This window comes from Schistocerca nitens, chromosome 3 (genome assembly GCF_023898315.1).
Source record: "Schistocerca nitens isolate TAMUIC-IGC-003100 chromosome 3, iqSchNite1.1, whole genome shotgun sequence".
Lineage (NCBI taxonomy): Eukaryota > Metazoa > Arthropoda > Insecta > Orthoptera > Acrididae > Schistocerca > Schistocerca nitens.
The window spans coordinates 762,396,856-762,412,436 of record NC_064616.1 but is presented as its reverse complement, the minus strand read 5'-3'; the positions used below and the strand labels follow the sequence as shown (position 1 = coordinate 762,412,436).

The window sequence follows — 15,581 nt, the reverse complement described above, 5'->3', positions numbered from 1 at the left end:
CCAACAGCTGCCAAGAAACAGAGATGTGAAAAACATTGGATTAATCTATTGTATCTTTTCAGTAGAGGATACACACTTTTCTGTACCATTGCTAGTATGTGTTCTTCAGTGTTGCACCTCATTGATGATATAGCCCACCATGATTTCCTCTCCCGTGCCAACCTCTTCTTCTCATAGTAGCACTTGCGCCCATCATCCCCAGGTATTAGTAGGATATATTCAAATTTGTTCCCCCCCCCCCCCATAGTTTTTACCCTCTGCACGTCTTGTACAAATGTATTTCCTTGGCGCCGACAGCACTAATTCAGATTACTTGGCTTGTCGTCGGCCGTTCTTGACATTATCGGGAGATTATGTTCTCAACCCTCTTCCCCTACTTCCATGAAATGTCAAAGATATACATATGTAAATAAATACAAAATTTGTTTGTTTTATATGTTTGTTTATTTGCATTGTCTTTGGTACTTAGTATTTCTCTTTCATATAATATGCATCAAAACAGTCTCCAAGATGTTATGCAACTCCACAAGACTTACACATTAATTTTGTTGTTGTTCTTTTTTGTTTTTGGAACATACAAGGCAGTTTCTCCGTTTTTCTTTATTCTTTTCGGAAATAAGTATTAGATGGTGTTGGATTATGTGACTGGAAGGTCTGTCAACCAGAACGTGATGAGACATACGTGATGTAGTGGCAACCTCCAAGTTTTGCTCAGAAGCAGGTACATGGTCTTTTATCCACGAAGCAGACACTTTCAATAAAAAATCGTGAAATCAGAGACTCTTGTGTTCTGTATTGAAATATTGAGATGTACGGAATGCATTAAATAATGTGCAATGATAAAGGTATATGCAAATTTTTTTTGACCATTTTATCGTTTTTCTGTATATAGGCAATAACTCAAATATTGGTCTGCCCGATCCAATCCGTTCATGTATTTGTTGTAGTCTAATACACTTTCAGGTTTTTTTATTGTGTAATTGGTTTTTTTACATTTTCTGTGAGTGCCAGTCAAAGTGGGATTATGTATTGTAGAGATCATTCATATCGTTTTAATTTTCGAAGCTCTCCATATCTGTGTGAATATGTCACCTTTCCGTTAATGACAAGCTTCAAACAGATTGACTCTTGCGCACTTTAATTTTCCCAGAAATCCTCTATTTTGCCATATCGTTCCACAAACTCTAATTTTATTTTCAAGTAACTTCGTGCAAGTTCTGCACTGTAATAATAATTATCCATGTAGAGGTTATGCCACTTTCCATAAGAAGGTGTCAATAGTTCCATCACTGTTTTTGCTAAAGGCTGTCCAGCGCCGGAATATATTTTGAATGAGGAAATGTATCCCTTACTCAAATCACATAGCATCCGAAAGATTATGCCATATTTCGTGATTTTCAAGGGATAGTAAACTTTAAAATTTAACTGTCCACGCCGCAGTATCATTCCTTCATCAGTTGAGATGTTTTGACTTAGATTAAAAGTTTCTTTAAACTTTTTGGAAAATAATCAATTATGAATTGCATTTTGTAAAGCCAGTCGGCATTATCCAGTTTATTGTTGTTGTTGGAAAAATGTGAAAATGATAATATTTGTCTGAATTGGTTGTGGGACATCATTTTGCAAAATATTGGTGTGTCTATCAATGGATTCGTTGACCAATAATCATCGATCCTTGCTTTTTTATAATTCCCATAAGGATAGCAATCTGAAACCATTTTCCAAGTATGGGTCCTGTAACATTGACAAATTTGGCATTATTTTTATCCAGTTTCCTTCTATTGCAATTTGGACTGTAGTACTCATTGGTTTCATTGCTAATATATACAAATAGATCATTCCCAATATATAATTCTACAATATGCTCGACACTCTGTGTGTCTTTGGGAAATATGTTTGGACCCGGAGATCATTCAAATTTATTATTGGTCCTCGGTCAATCAAAGTCTGACCACTGTGCACTGTCTTCTTCGTTTGATTCATCCGAATCAGTTGGCAACCGTAGCATTCACCGAATTCTTCTTGGGTGTATTTCACTATCTTCCAATGATTCTGCTTCACTTTCATTTTTTTGATATCCAGTGTCTTCTTCTCAGTTGACCAAGTCATCCAGAATGTCAGACAAAATGTCCGCGTATTCATCGTAAATAATCGTATCGTCTGCTACGATGAAGGGGCACAAGTACTTATATAAACAAAACAACATGTTGACGTGTGTAACTTATTGTTACCTAAACAAAACACCAACAGAATGCAAAAGATACTGAGTGATACTATGCACATGACACCACTGCGGTGTCGCCGGCCATTGACCGCTATTTCGCGCATGACACCACTGTGGTGTCGCCGGACGGCATAGTGTTAATGTCCACATATTCCTTTCCTCAATGATTTTGCAGAGTACCACCTTATTTATTATCAGTCCACCTACAGCCTTCTATAGCATCACATCTCAAATGCTTCAGTCCTCTTCTTTTCCAGATTTCCCATGGCAGTGAGTCACTTCCACATAATGCTGTGCACCAAACATACAGTCTCAGAAATCTCTTCCCAAAGTTGAGACCTGTGTTTGACACTAGTAGACGTCAAGAAATGAATGTCCTCTCTGCCTCAGCTAGTCTGCTTGCTTTGTCTATCGTGTACAATTTTGCTTCCACTGTAGCAGACTCCTTCACTTTGTCTATTCCGTGGTCCCCAATTTTTATATCAAGTTTATTGCTAATCTCATTTCTGCTACTCCTCCATACACTTATATTGCTTTGGTCTGCTCTCAGTTCATATTCTGTGCTCATTAGACTGCTCAGTCCATTCAACTGGTCTTGTAATTCTTCATCATTTCCACGGAGGGTAGTAGTGTCATTCTTATCACTGACATGCTTTCACTCTGTATTTTAATTCCAGTCCTGAAACTTACTTTTCTTTCTGTCATCACTTCTTAAATCTACAGATTGAACAGCAGGATAAAAGGCATGTGTCCCTGTCTTACACCTTTTTTGATCCAAGAACTTTGCTCATAGTTGTCCATGCTTACTGCACCCTCTTGGTTGTTGTACATTTTGTATATAATCCAACTTCCCTGTAGATTATAGCAATCTTTCTGAGAATTTCAAACATATTGCACAATTTTACTTTTTTCACTGCTTTTTCTAGATCCACATCTCCTAGGAATATTTCTTGATTTTCCTTAAGTCTTGCCATCATTATCAAGTTTAGTATCAGCATTGCCTATCTTTACCTTCCCTAAAGCTACACTGACTATTGTCTAATATATGCTCAATTTTCTTTTTGATTATTTTGTATACTGTTCTTGCCATAAACTTAGAGCATGAACTGTTGTGGACGTTCTCATGTTTATCTGCCCTTGCTGTTTACGGAATTATTACTTTTTCAACTGTCTGATGGTATGTCCCCAGTCTCATAGATTATACACAGCAGCTTGAATAATCATTTGGTTACTACTTCCCCCCAACAATTTTAAAAATTCCAAAGAAATGTTTCCCATCCCTTCCACATTATTTGATTGCACATTTTCCAAGACTCTGACTCTAATGCTGGATTCCTAATGAATCCCCAAATAACTGCCACCCATTTCTTTTTCTACATCATCAGCAGATAGTTCGTCCCACTCGTAGAGGCCTTCAGCATATTCTTTTTCATCCCTCTACATTCTCCTTTGTATTTAACAGTGGAATTCTTTTTGGAATCTTATGCTTATTGCTTTTAATTTCACCGAAGATTGTTTTGACTTTTGTATATGCTGAATCTATCTTTTCCAATGACCATTTCTGTGTTTATCTCCTCACATTTTTGCTGCACTTACCTATTGATTTCATTCTCAAGTAACTTACATTGTTGCTTTCCTATATTTTCCTGAACAGTTCTTAATTTCTTTCTTCTATCAAAAATTGAAGTATTTCTTCTGTTATGCAAGGTTTCTTCACAATTAACTTCCTTGTACTTACATTTGTCTGTCCAATTTATGTGATTGCCCTTGATAGAGATGTCCACTCCTCTTCAACTGAACTGCCTGCTGCGGCACTCATTATCACAATATTTACAACCACAGAGAACTTCAGACATGCATTTTCAATCTCAGTAATTCAGTATCTTGCTTCTTTAGACTTTTGTTCTCCATGGTGATTCTCTTCAATTCCAGTCTACTCTTTATCTTTAATAAATTGTGATCTGAATCTATATCTGCTGTTGGGTACACATTACAATCCTGTGTATGATTTTGAAATCTCTGTCTCATTGTGATGTAATCCAGCTGGTATCTTCCCATATCTCCATGCTTTCCCCAAGTATACTTCCTCCTCCTGTAATTCTTAAACAGTATATTGCTATTAACTATCCAAAATTTATTACAGAGCACAGACTCTCTCTCACCTGTCTCTTTCTTATTACCTAGTCTGTATTCTCCTGTAACAAAATAGCAACAGTTGGTATTTTCTGCAACCTAACTAAGGCATTTGATTGCATGAATCACAGGGTTTGCCTAGATAAATTGAAGTTTTGTGGAGTGGATGGTATATCCAACAAATGGATAGTATCAAATGTAACCAAAAGAAGGCAGAAAGTTCTACTTAGTATTTGAAAGTGTGTAGTTTGGGGACACTATTCTGATTTGGGGGAGGGGGGGATATAACATATGGACTTCTACAAGGCTCATTCAGAAGAAACGGTAAACAATGTTCTTAAAAGTACGACTGATTTTTTGCAAATGATCTCGCCCTCAGTTTTAAAAATACACAACATATTCAGTTCTGCACCTGTAGGGGTACTACACCAATGATAAGTGTAATGCATAGTGAGTAAATAATAAATGGGATGGAAACTTGAAAATTGTTAGGTTTCCATATTGATGAGAATTTGAACTGGTAAAGGCATGTTTTGATAATCCTGAAACAACTTAGTTCAGCCACAGTCGTACTTAAATTCATTGCAAATCTTGGGGAGAGACAAATCAGTAAGCTGACGTATTTTGCATAGTTTCATTCGGTAATGTCAAATATAATAATGTTCTGGGGTAACTCACCTTTAAGAAGGAAAGTCGGTCTTCATTGCTCAAAAATGTGCTGTAAGAATGGTATGTGGTGCTCACCCACAATCATCTTGTAGACATATTTTTAAGAAGTTGGCCATCCTGACTACTTCTTAACAATATAATTATTCCCTCATGAATTTTGTTGTAATTAATCATCTGCAGTTCTTAGGGAAGAATGATGTACATAACTAAAATACCAGAAGAAAAAACTGACATTCATTACGCACATTAAGACTGTCTTTAGCACAAAAAGTGGTACACAGTGCTGCAACCAAGAGTTTTGATTGCCAACCAGTGATGTAAAGTATCAGACAGACAGCAAAGCAATATTTGAAAATAAACTGAAAAAGTTTCTCCTTGACAACTCCATCTGTTCTGTAGAAGAATTTGTATTATTTTAATGTGTAAAAGGTGGTATGGATATAAAATGACTCATTCCACATCATATGATTTATCTTCGAAATGATATATGAAACTAACTTAACCCAGTCTTCTCTTCTTTCATACAAATTTGATGAAGATTTATAAGCTGTCTGCTCTTCCAGTTTTAGCTGCACCCAAACATGTCCATACGGTACTTCTTTCTTTAAAAAAACTAACATCACCTACCAGAAGATGTATGACCATTGTTTTCAACAATGAAAATGAAGTTGTTCATATTTAGTGCTTTGAACAGAGGTAAAACAATAACTGGGAAATAAAATGCAAGTCTTTTGGACCAACTGGAGGTAAACAAGAAAGTGAGAAAAGGCTTGGATGAAAACAAGAAAGTGAAGAAAGGCCTAGAATGTAAAACAATGCAGCTGCCAAGAATGGTACTTTGATGATGGAGGAATTGAAGGATTTGAAGCATAAATTATACTCTGTTCACAAGATTTAACTTCATAACTTTCACATATTCCCACATGTATAGAAAGCTGTGACTTGAAAATATTTTGAATTCAGTGAAATGTTATGGGAGTCATAGACACACATTTTTTCAGACCTTTTAAAATTACATTTCAGAGATGGATTCAACTTGCTGAAAGACTATGGACAAATTGTATTGACTTTAAAATAAAACCTCTCACTAGTAGCATGAAAATTTTCTCTTTATGTTGACGGTCTTTTAGGAAACTTGGAGGAAATACCATCACAGAAATTCTGGTATTTAATTACAGTTATTCTTGCAGGTTAAGAGAAGTAGTTTTGAAAGATTATGTTAATATGTGAAAACAAACAAATGGTGCATTAGGCAATGTATAAAACCCACAAACTCATTACAACATAATCAAATGACAGAGTACTGTGACTATTCAAACATATATGTGTGTAATAATGTTGAAAGCTGAATGGTTGAAATGCCAGACTGTGGCAATTATCTCATGGAAAAACTGGCCACTGTGCCAAACTTACTGAAATAAAACACAGTACTAGTGTCTAGTAAAGGATAAGAGCTCCCATTTGAAAGATGAGCCGGTCCTTCCCCCTCCCTCCCCTTTCCGTTATTTTAGCTGCTCGTAAAATTTAGGACTTCTTCAGTCATTTTCACATATCAAAAGATCCCCAAAATGCAGTTCATCTCCCAGCATCTTTCATCTGTCCTTAAACTGAGAAATTCAGTGGTGTGCTATGGATTTCTTTAGTGCACTCACACCATAATCTTGGTTCAGTGCTGATAGCTTATCTAAAGCTGAATTTTCTGTTTTTTTTTTTCCCATAACTTTAATGTTAACACGTTTTGCATCTGAGAGTATAAGCCAGTATATTGTGTCTCTAACTCAGATTAATTAAAATAATATTGCATCCTAAAACCAACGCAGACTTGTTGGCACTTACCAGTAGGAAAACACTTCATTCTGAAACAGCTTGTGTTTATTTTGATTGCTATCCACTACATTATAATTGCAAGAACTTATTAGTGCCAGGCATATTGGACCACACTGTGTAAAGAATTACAGGAATGGTTAAGATTTGAGGTTGGCTGTCATCCCACAGTTTATTTCTCAGTAGCTATGTACTGACACTCAAACAGTATAGATATTTCAGTGTGAGTCATCTCCAGTAACATATCATTGGTGTTATTTACATTTTGTAGGTTTCTTTCCAGATATCTGAATATCTTTGTGACAATAATAGGAATAAGGCCTTAAGAAAATTCACACAGCTTTTAAAAATTTTGTGAAGACATTGGCTATGTACCAGGCCACAAGAGCTGTAAAAAGCACTATTACTGTTTACCTCTAATGGCTATCATAATTTAGTAATAGTTGTGTTACAAGCTAGACAGGCAACATGCTACTCATATCAGAGTTAATTCCCAGATACATCTTGAGAGTATCATTTATTTCAATTGCAGGGATTATTTAAAATGTGGGTACAATATTATCTAAGCAGTTTTTGAAAAGGAGAAGCACTGTATGTTCACATTTTGTATTCTTCAGTACACAGTCCATATTATTAGTATGCGCAATGTTTGTGTTTCTGTCACCTTTCTTTCCTTTTTTTGTAAGTGTAAGAGATATTAAGATGTTAAACAAAAATGAACTGTTACAGGTTGTGCTGGATCTGAAGAATATGGATCTAAATGAGGCAAAGACAATGTGGCTTGACTTGTGTCCAGAAACTTCCAGGGAAGCATAAATTCCCTTTTCATCTATGGCCTTTCACTTAAACACTTAATATCGCAGAGATAACCACTGTCAGATTCTAGGAAAATTATGTCAATGAAGGTGTAATCTGCCATAAGCCATGAAAAAGTGAAAGAAAATGGATCTGTAATTCTCACATGGAGTCTTTAAAGCTTTTTTCAAGTGATGCTGTGCAAACACAAACTTGCAGAAGCAGCATTTTATGTGTAATTATAGGTATTTCTTCAAACAAAAAAATATTTGTGCATTTCTTTTTTACTAATCAAGTACCTAGTAATAGACAAAGCTTTTATAAAAAAATTCAGTGTGTATTGTGCAATAATATAAAAGTTAAATAGTTTAGGAAATGAAGTGTTGCTCTTTGTGTTTCTATGTGTGTAATTTATTGTGTTGTAATCAAAATGACAAAAGCATGACTTACATGAAATGTATGAGCACAGCAAGGATTAATTCAAAGTAATTGGCACTCTGTTATGAAATGTGATTGTTAAGAAGTTATTGCTGTTACGTTTTGTGTTATCCTAATATTTAAATATATTTATTCATACAGTACTGCATTGACCTTTTATTTTTTAGCCATGTAATTTCCTGTATGAATGTACTATGGAACTTCATTTTTCACATTAATACTGTGAAATGAATGTTTTTCCATCCACCTTCCCCCCATCATATCACTTTTAATCAAGAAATACATGACAAAATGATAGCGGCACTGTTATTGTTTTCTACAGGAATATTGGCATACTGCACCAGGTAATGTTGTCCAGTTGCAAGAAATTCATAGCAGCAATTGTAGCAATTGCTTTGATTATGGAAAGGATAACCAGCACAGTAACCAACAATGTAATTTTGAGAGCTAATAAGAAGGGCAACGAAATTATAGCTCTTGCTCTTGCAAAGAAAAATACCGGAACAAGTACTGAAGCATCTGCTTTTGAGTTCAATGTCCTCAAAAGGAATATTCACTGTGGTTCTTTTGAGATCCCATAGAGCCATGAAAAATATTCCAGTTGTATAAAGATGTGTGTCAGACCTTTCAGTCAGTTCTTACAGCTAGAAAAACTTCCAAGAATAGGCATAGATACAATGATGAAATAGCACAAAATTAACTACATTTCTACACTACCACTTAATATTTCAGTTCACGAGATCACATACTGTATTCATGGCATAAGTGTCAAGTTTGGTAGAAAAGGCTTTAGTGATGACTATATCTGAGTAATTGTTGCTGGTTAATTGGAGAACAATAAAATAAAATAAGTAATTAAAATGCAAGAGCACGCACAGGTTCTGAGCTATGGGAGAACAAGGTTAACTCATGTTATTTTCTCAGTGAACGATGAAATAGTTTATTAATTTCACAAAAATTACTCTGGGTACACTTGCTACTAATATCCATTGCATGTTATGGTTTTCTTCAAACTGATACTTAATTCATACATCTTTGCTTGTTAGGGTTTTCATGACTTCTGCTTGCTTCAGAAATTTTTGAAATCAATACATAATTATTTGTAATCATAAGAAGTCATTTTATTGACATGGTGAACCATGTAGTCATGCATAGGCACCCGTAAAGTGCAGTATGATAAATGCTCTTGTTTAGCTCATGGTAGTCCATACCTGTAATAGTACTTCTCTAGTGATTTTCGTAAATGTCCAATGTGCAGTTATTCTAGGTATTAGTATCTGTGCATGCAGTTTTTATGTTAAGTGTAGGCTAGATAGTGCAAGTATTTATTTGTAGTGTACAAGCTGTATGGGGGGGGGCAGAATACTTTCGTAACCATTTCTCTATACATTGGTCACAAAATTATGACTAGTTTCTTAGGAGTGTGTTGGTACTACTTTGGCGTGTCACAGATTTGCGATTTGTCATGGCATCGATTGTATAAGTCCATGGCATGTTATTATAAGTAGATGACATAAATATCCAAGCAATTTCTGTAGATTATTAGGATATTGGGCAGATACACTGAAGGATTTATGTGAAACTTTTGGACAGACAATATGGCATTATCTTGTTTAAATCGGAAGCTGTTTTCCATAAAGATGTTTTAACTGAGATGAGGTTTCCCTCCCTCTTAGTATTTTAATTGGTACTCGTGCTGAATTTTCTACTTTCCCACTTGTTGTTACTCAGTCACAGACATTCTATGTGTAGGCCACTACCACTGGCTGTTTCAGCAGCCCACACTCACTAGAATTGCCTCCAGCTCTAGTAAATTGTGCACACAGTGTTGAGGAGATAGGTTAAAGAAAGACAAGCTTCCATTTACGGCATTCGTAGCTTTAGACAAAATTTTGACAAGTGTTGACTGGAATATACACGTCACAATTCTGAAGGTAGGTGGGATAAAATAAAGGGAGAGAGAAGTTCTTTACAACTTGAACAGGAACCAGGCTGCAGTTTTAAGAGTTGAAGGATATGAAAGGGAAACAGCCCTTGAGAAGGTGGTGAGACAGGATGATGGCCTATCTTTCATGTTATTCAGTCTGTACATTGAGCAAGCAGTAAAGGAAACCAAGGAGAAATTAGGAAAGGGAATTAAAATTCAAGGAGAATGAACTAAAAATTTGAGGTTTGCTGATGACGTTGTAATTTCGTCAGAGATGGCAAAGGACCTGGAAGAGCAGTTGAATAGTATAGTGTCAGGAAAACAGTCTTTAGTTTTGTTAGTGTTCATCTAATAATCTAACAAAACTAAAACTACAATAATGGAATATATTCAGATTAAATCATGTGATGCTGAGGAAATGAGGTTAGTAAATGGTGCCCTAAAAGTAGAAGATGGTTTTTGCTATTTGGGCTGCAAAATAACTGCTGATAGCCACAGTAAAGGGGATATATGATGCCAGCTAGTCATGCAATTAAAACAGGTGCGAGGGACAGTAATTCATGAGGGACCCTTCTGAATATCTATTCTGAAAATTACATCAAGCAATTGGATTCATCCTAGATTTCTAGGGACAAGTAGGTGCTGGCTGGAACTCTGTCTGCTTGTCATTTGGAGGCCTCTATAGACTGCATTTGAGGCTGTTTGCTTGTAGACAGTATGTGACTGCATTGCCTTTCGCATTCAATTCACAATCAGCAAGTGTGAAATCATTGGTTTCTTAATGTGTATGACCTCGTACCAGTTGGGGAAAGGAACTAGCACTGTATATCTCCATCTAAGTTACTGTTAATTTTGAAACCTAGATGATTTCTTATTTTTCTGGCAAACCATCATGATTCAGTCATTACACTGTGAAAATTAAAATGCAGTTGAGTATTGCCAGAAAAAAATGCTGAATTCATAGATGTGTTTTATTTTCCTGAAACAAGTGCTCACTTGTTCTCCATAAAAGCAGCTGCATGAAAAGGGTTTTGCATGAGCCTTGATAACGAAAGTGTCAAAATTGAAGACAAAGTGACAGGGGAAACAATGATGACAATCATGTCAGCCATAGTTCATGTTCTTGACATTTGGTCATCAAGACATGGAAAGTTTCTTGAAATAGATGAACATCAGTGTAGATGGGTACAAAGAATAATTCTGAAATGGATGTGCAGTGGTAAAAATGGATTGACTGCCATTTGGGAATGAACGAATGATGGATGGTTGCCGATGAACAAATCCATGTTGATGTAAATGGACCTATGTCCATAGAGTCTCTCGGAAAAGATCTCTACCATTTATCCGTATCTACATCTTACTCTACAAGCCACCTCACAGTGTGTGGTGGAGGGTACTTCTGGTACCACTAACAGATTCCTTCTTCCATGTTCCACTCAGGAATGGCCCATGGAAAGAATGATTGTCGACAATCCTCTGTGTTATCTCTAATGTCTCGAATTTTCTGTTCATGGTCATTTCACAAGATGTATGTGGGAAGAAGTAATATTTTGTCCAACTCTTCCCGGAAAATGCTCTCTTGAAATTTCAATGGTAAATCTATAATTGATGCACAACACTTCTCTTGTAACATCTGCCACTGGAGTTCGTTGAGCATCTCTGCAATGCTCTTGCGGTGACTAAACGATCACATGAGAAAACATCCCACTTTTCCTTGGATCTTCTCTCTCTCTCTTCTATCAGCTGTACCTGGTAAGGATCCCACGTCGATAAACAATACTCAAGAAACAGTAGAACAAGCACCTTGTAAGTCACTTCCTTCATAAATGAGCTTCCTATGAATTTCAGTGTGGCACCTGCTTTTATCACTACTACTACTAATACTACTACTTCCCCCTCCCCCCCTCCTCCACTTAAGGTCGCTCTGGATAGGTACTTGTAGGTATTTTACTATAGATACTTTTTCCAGCAATCTGTCATCAATAGTGTAGTTGTACAACAATGGGTTTCTTTTCCTAGGTGTGCATAATATCTTACAGTTATTAAGTTCAAGGTCAACTGCCAAAGCCTCCACCTCCGTTCGTAAATGTGGTTTGGTACTTGGTAAGCTCTTTTTTTTTTATTTTCGATAGCAGTGCGGGATGGTGTCAAATGCCTTCCTGGAGTGAAGGAACACGGCATCAACATTGATACCATTGTCTACAGCACTACAGATATCATGGAGGAATAGAGCAAACTGAGTTTCGCAAGATCTCTGTTTGAGGAAACCATCTTGATTTTCAGAGAGGGGATTTTCATTCTCCAAAAAATTATAATTCTTGAACATACAACATGTTCCATAATGTTTTAAAGACAGATTTAGCAAGTTTTGTAAAATTGTCTTCGTGAAGTAGGACAGTAAAGTTGGCACCATCCCATAACAGTTCTTGAATAAAGCTAAGACAAATGGTTGTGTTATCAAACAGTTCAGGTGTCACAGAGGAAAAAAGAGTTTCATAACAATAAAGTCTCCGAATTGCTGGTAAACAGAGGCCTAGAGCCTTACATTACCCCACCCTGCATACCAAAGCAAAATGGTGTTGCAGGAAGAGAAAACTGCACTAGTGTGGAGTGTGCTGATTCCATGTGGAATCCTAGTAAATTACCAAAAGAAGTGTGGCCAGAAGCATTCAATACTGTTACACGCCTTTTGAATTGCACTGGGAAGTCCTGTATTGAAAACAAACTTCCTCATGAACTGTTGTATGGATAACAAGTAGGCAACTTGAATTGCCTGAGAACTTTTGAAACAGAATGTTACATGGCAAGTGAACAAGAATTTTCATTCAAAATGTAACATCAAAGCTGTGCCTGGACATCTGGTTGGATACATAAATGCAGAGATGTCGTTAGGGTCTGGATTCCACCTCAGAGGGAGGTTGTACTAAGTCAAATCATAAAATATGCAGTGTGCACACAAATGTTACGAAGTTTGGATGTGCCCATGATGAAACCATCCAACAGAGTCAGTGTAACCAGACTTACAATGAGAAAAAGGTATCAGAAAACATCAGCCATGGCAAGAGAACAGAAGGTTTAAGTGAAGAGGAGGAAGATATACAACCATAAGTTCTGGAGCAAGTCAAATATTAAGTGATAAATGAAGAACAAACATGAAAGAAGGAAACCAGAATGGATGACCAGTGGAGATTATGTGTACATTGCTGGAACTTCTATCATCAGGAAAAGCTTTGCAGTTCAGCAATAAAAGTCAGTGGCTGGAGGCCATTCATGAAGAATTGAAGTCCCTGGAAAGAGAATAGTACTGGGGTACTTGCTGAGTGTCCCTGTGGTGCATAGATTTTGCAGACACTGTGGGTCTTGTGCAAGAAAACTAGGAAATGGGAAAGTTTGTTTCACCTGTTCATGTGTGGCAAAAGGCAGGAAATCGACCATGAAGAAACATCCAGCCCTGTTACGTATTATTATACTATTCAAACCCTATTGGCAGCGCCTGCTGCAGAGAAAATGAAGCCTGATCAGTTTGATGTCAAAACAGCTTTTCTAAACGGTGTATTCGAGGAAGGTGTGTACGTGAAACAATGTGAAGGAGTTGAAGATGATACTGGATGTGTATGTTTGCTGAATAAAAGTCTGTATTTTCTCAAACAGGCACTGTGTTGTTGGGGCAAACGTTTCATAGACTTCGTGACAAAGGCTGGATTTGAAAACTGATGCTGATCCATGTCTGTTGTACTGTTGAAGCAAGAATAATTGTTTATCTGTTGCAATCTTTGTTGTTAATATTTTAGTTCTGGGCAGCAACAGAGCAGGTATTAAGGAGTTAATGAAAACATTGAAGCTGTAGTTTCATACAATTAGAGTGACTCAACAATTTTTTGAGTCTGAAGGTACAGCAGAATGAAGACAGGCCAGCAGCAGTGAACCAAGAGGACTATGCAAGGGAAATTCTAGAAGTATCTGGAGTGACCAAGTCTAATGGAGTTTCTGCGCCAGTTGGCACATAGGAAGAGGTTTAAAGGTTAACAGTGATGCTGATTATGCAGATGACAATGGCAAGAGACATTTAACAACAGATGTCAAAGTCTCAGTTTTGGGACTCCATCATGGACCATTCACTTATGACAGACAGTGTCAATATCCCCTATGGAAGCAGAAATACTCTCAGCAAGTGAAGGGGCAAAGGAATTGGTCTGGCTGGAGGGGTTGCTGTATTAACTGACTGGAACTTCCAAACACATGAAATCACCTAAGTTCTACTTTGACAATGTAAGTATGTTGAAGTTGTCCAAAAATCCAATGTTTCTTTGAAAATCAAAGCATATAAAAGTTCATTACTTCTACATCAGTAAGAGATTCTTGAATGCAGACCTTGGATTTGAACACACTGGCAGGACCAACCAGTCAGTTGATGTGCTAACAAAGCCCTTCGAAAGGGTTTGACTCAAGATTCTGCATGAAAAAATTGAAGTGCAGAAGATTAAATCCATGTAAAATTCAGTTCTCACATTTCATATTTTTCTTTGTAGGAAGTGCTAACATTGAAAATAAAAATACAAAATGTATTGTCATATCTTTGTTGTGCAAGTGCAGTGAAATATTTGGACCAGTAAAACTGAAATGTTTTGGTACAATGTCCTTATGTGTGCGTCGTAAACCTTTTGCAGTCTATTTTTAATAAATAACCTTAAGGAATACATTGTATATAGTTGGACTCTTAACATAAAATGAGAAACTGAACAAGGCACAGTGTTTTGTATGCTACAGTTTGTCATATGTGCAAGAGCTTCGTGGACGCCAGGTAGTGCCTGTCAGCATGAATAATTTTGAGTCATTGGAAGAAGAGCTATCATGACATGCACTGATAATCAACCTGGAAGGGTTGGAGTTAGAAAAGTTGTATAGGAATTTCAGTCTCAAAGGTTTTAAGCCATGGCACTGCTGATAAGCTGCATAGCTGCACTATGGGGAAAAGTGTCACATTTGTAAGGAAATGACAGGGGAGTCATGGAAAAGTTTTTAGGAATCATTTAATCCTTGTGGACCATTGAAAGCTACACTGATAACATAGCATAGGATTCCCACTGAGAATGAACTGCTGGTGTACAGGAAAGCATACCAACTACCATATCACCTCCAACAGGTGGAGGAAGAGTTTATAAATCAACAGCTCTGTGACAGAATAATACAAGAGAGTACCAGCCTGTGGAATGCACCAGTAGTAATTGTATAAAAAAATCTCAGATAGGAGTAAGACCTATAGATGCTATTGTGACTATTGGAATTTAAATCAATGTATGGTCATAGATACATGCACAGTGCCTAATATCACAGAATCTTTGGTTAACCTGGGGCAATGCTGTTATTTTACAATCTTGGATACGCAAAGTAGGTATCGTCAGTTGGTGGTAGTGCCAAGTGTATGGATCCATATGGTCATTACCACTACCACTGAATGCTATTGGGGTATGCACCAATGATTTTCAAATGCCTGTTACACGGAGTATTATGAGCCCTGAAACCAAAACAGTGTATGGTATACTTAGATTCCATTATATTATTGTCTAAGGA

General features: G+C 36.8%; 1 protein-coding gene across 3 annotated transcripts in view; it reads left to right on the top strand.

Moving 5' to 3' along the window:
- Window positions 1-8,226, top strand: part of LOC126248759 (extended synaptotagmin-2-B) — a 163,675-nt gene extending 155,449 nt beyond the window's left edge. For all 3 annotated transcript variants that reach the window (XM_049950110.1, XM_049950112.1, XM_049950111.1), the window contains one exon: window positions 7,580-8,226. In XM_049950110.1, the coding sequence (XP_049806067.1) occupies window positions 7,580-7,666 (87 nt within the window). In that variant the 3' untranslated portion in view covers window positions 7,667-8,226. The remainder of the gene's footprint in view (window positions 1-7,579) is intronic.
- The last annotated feature ends 7,355 nt before the right edge of the window (window positions 8,227-15,581 follow it).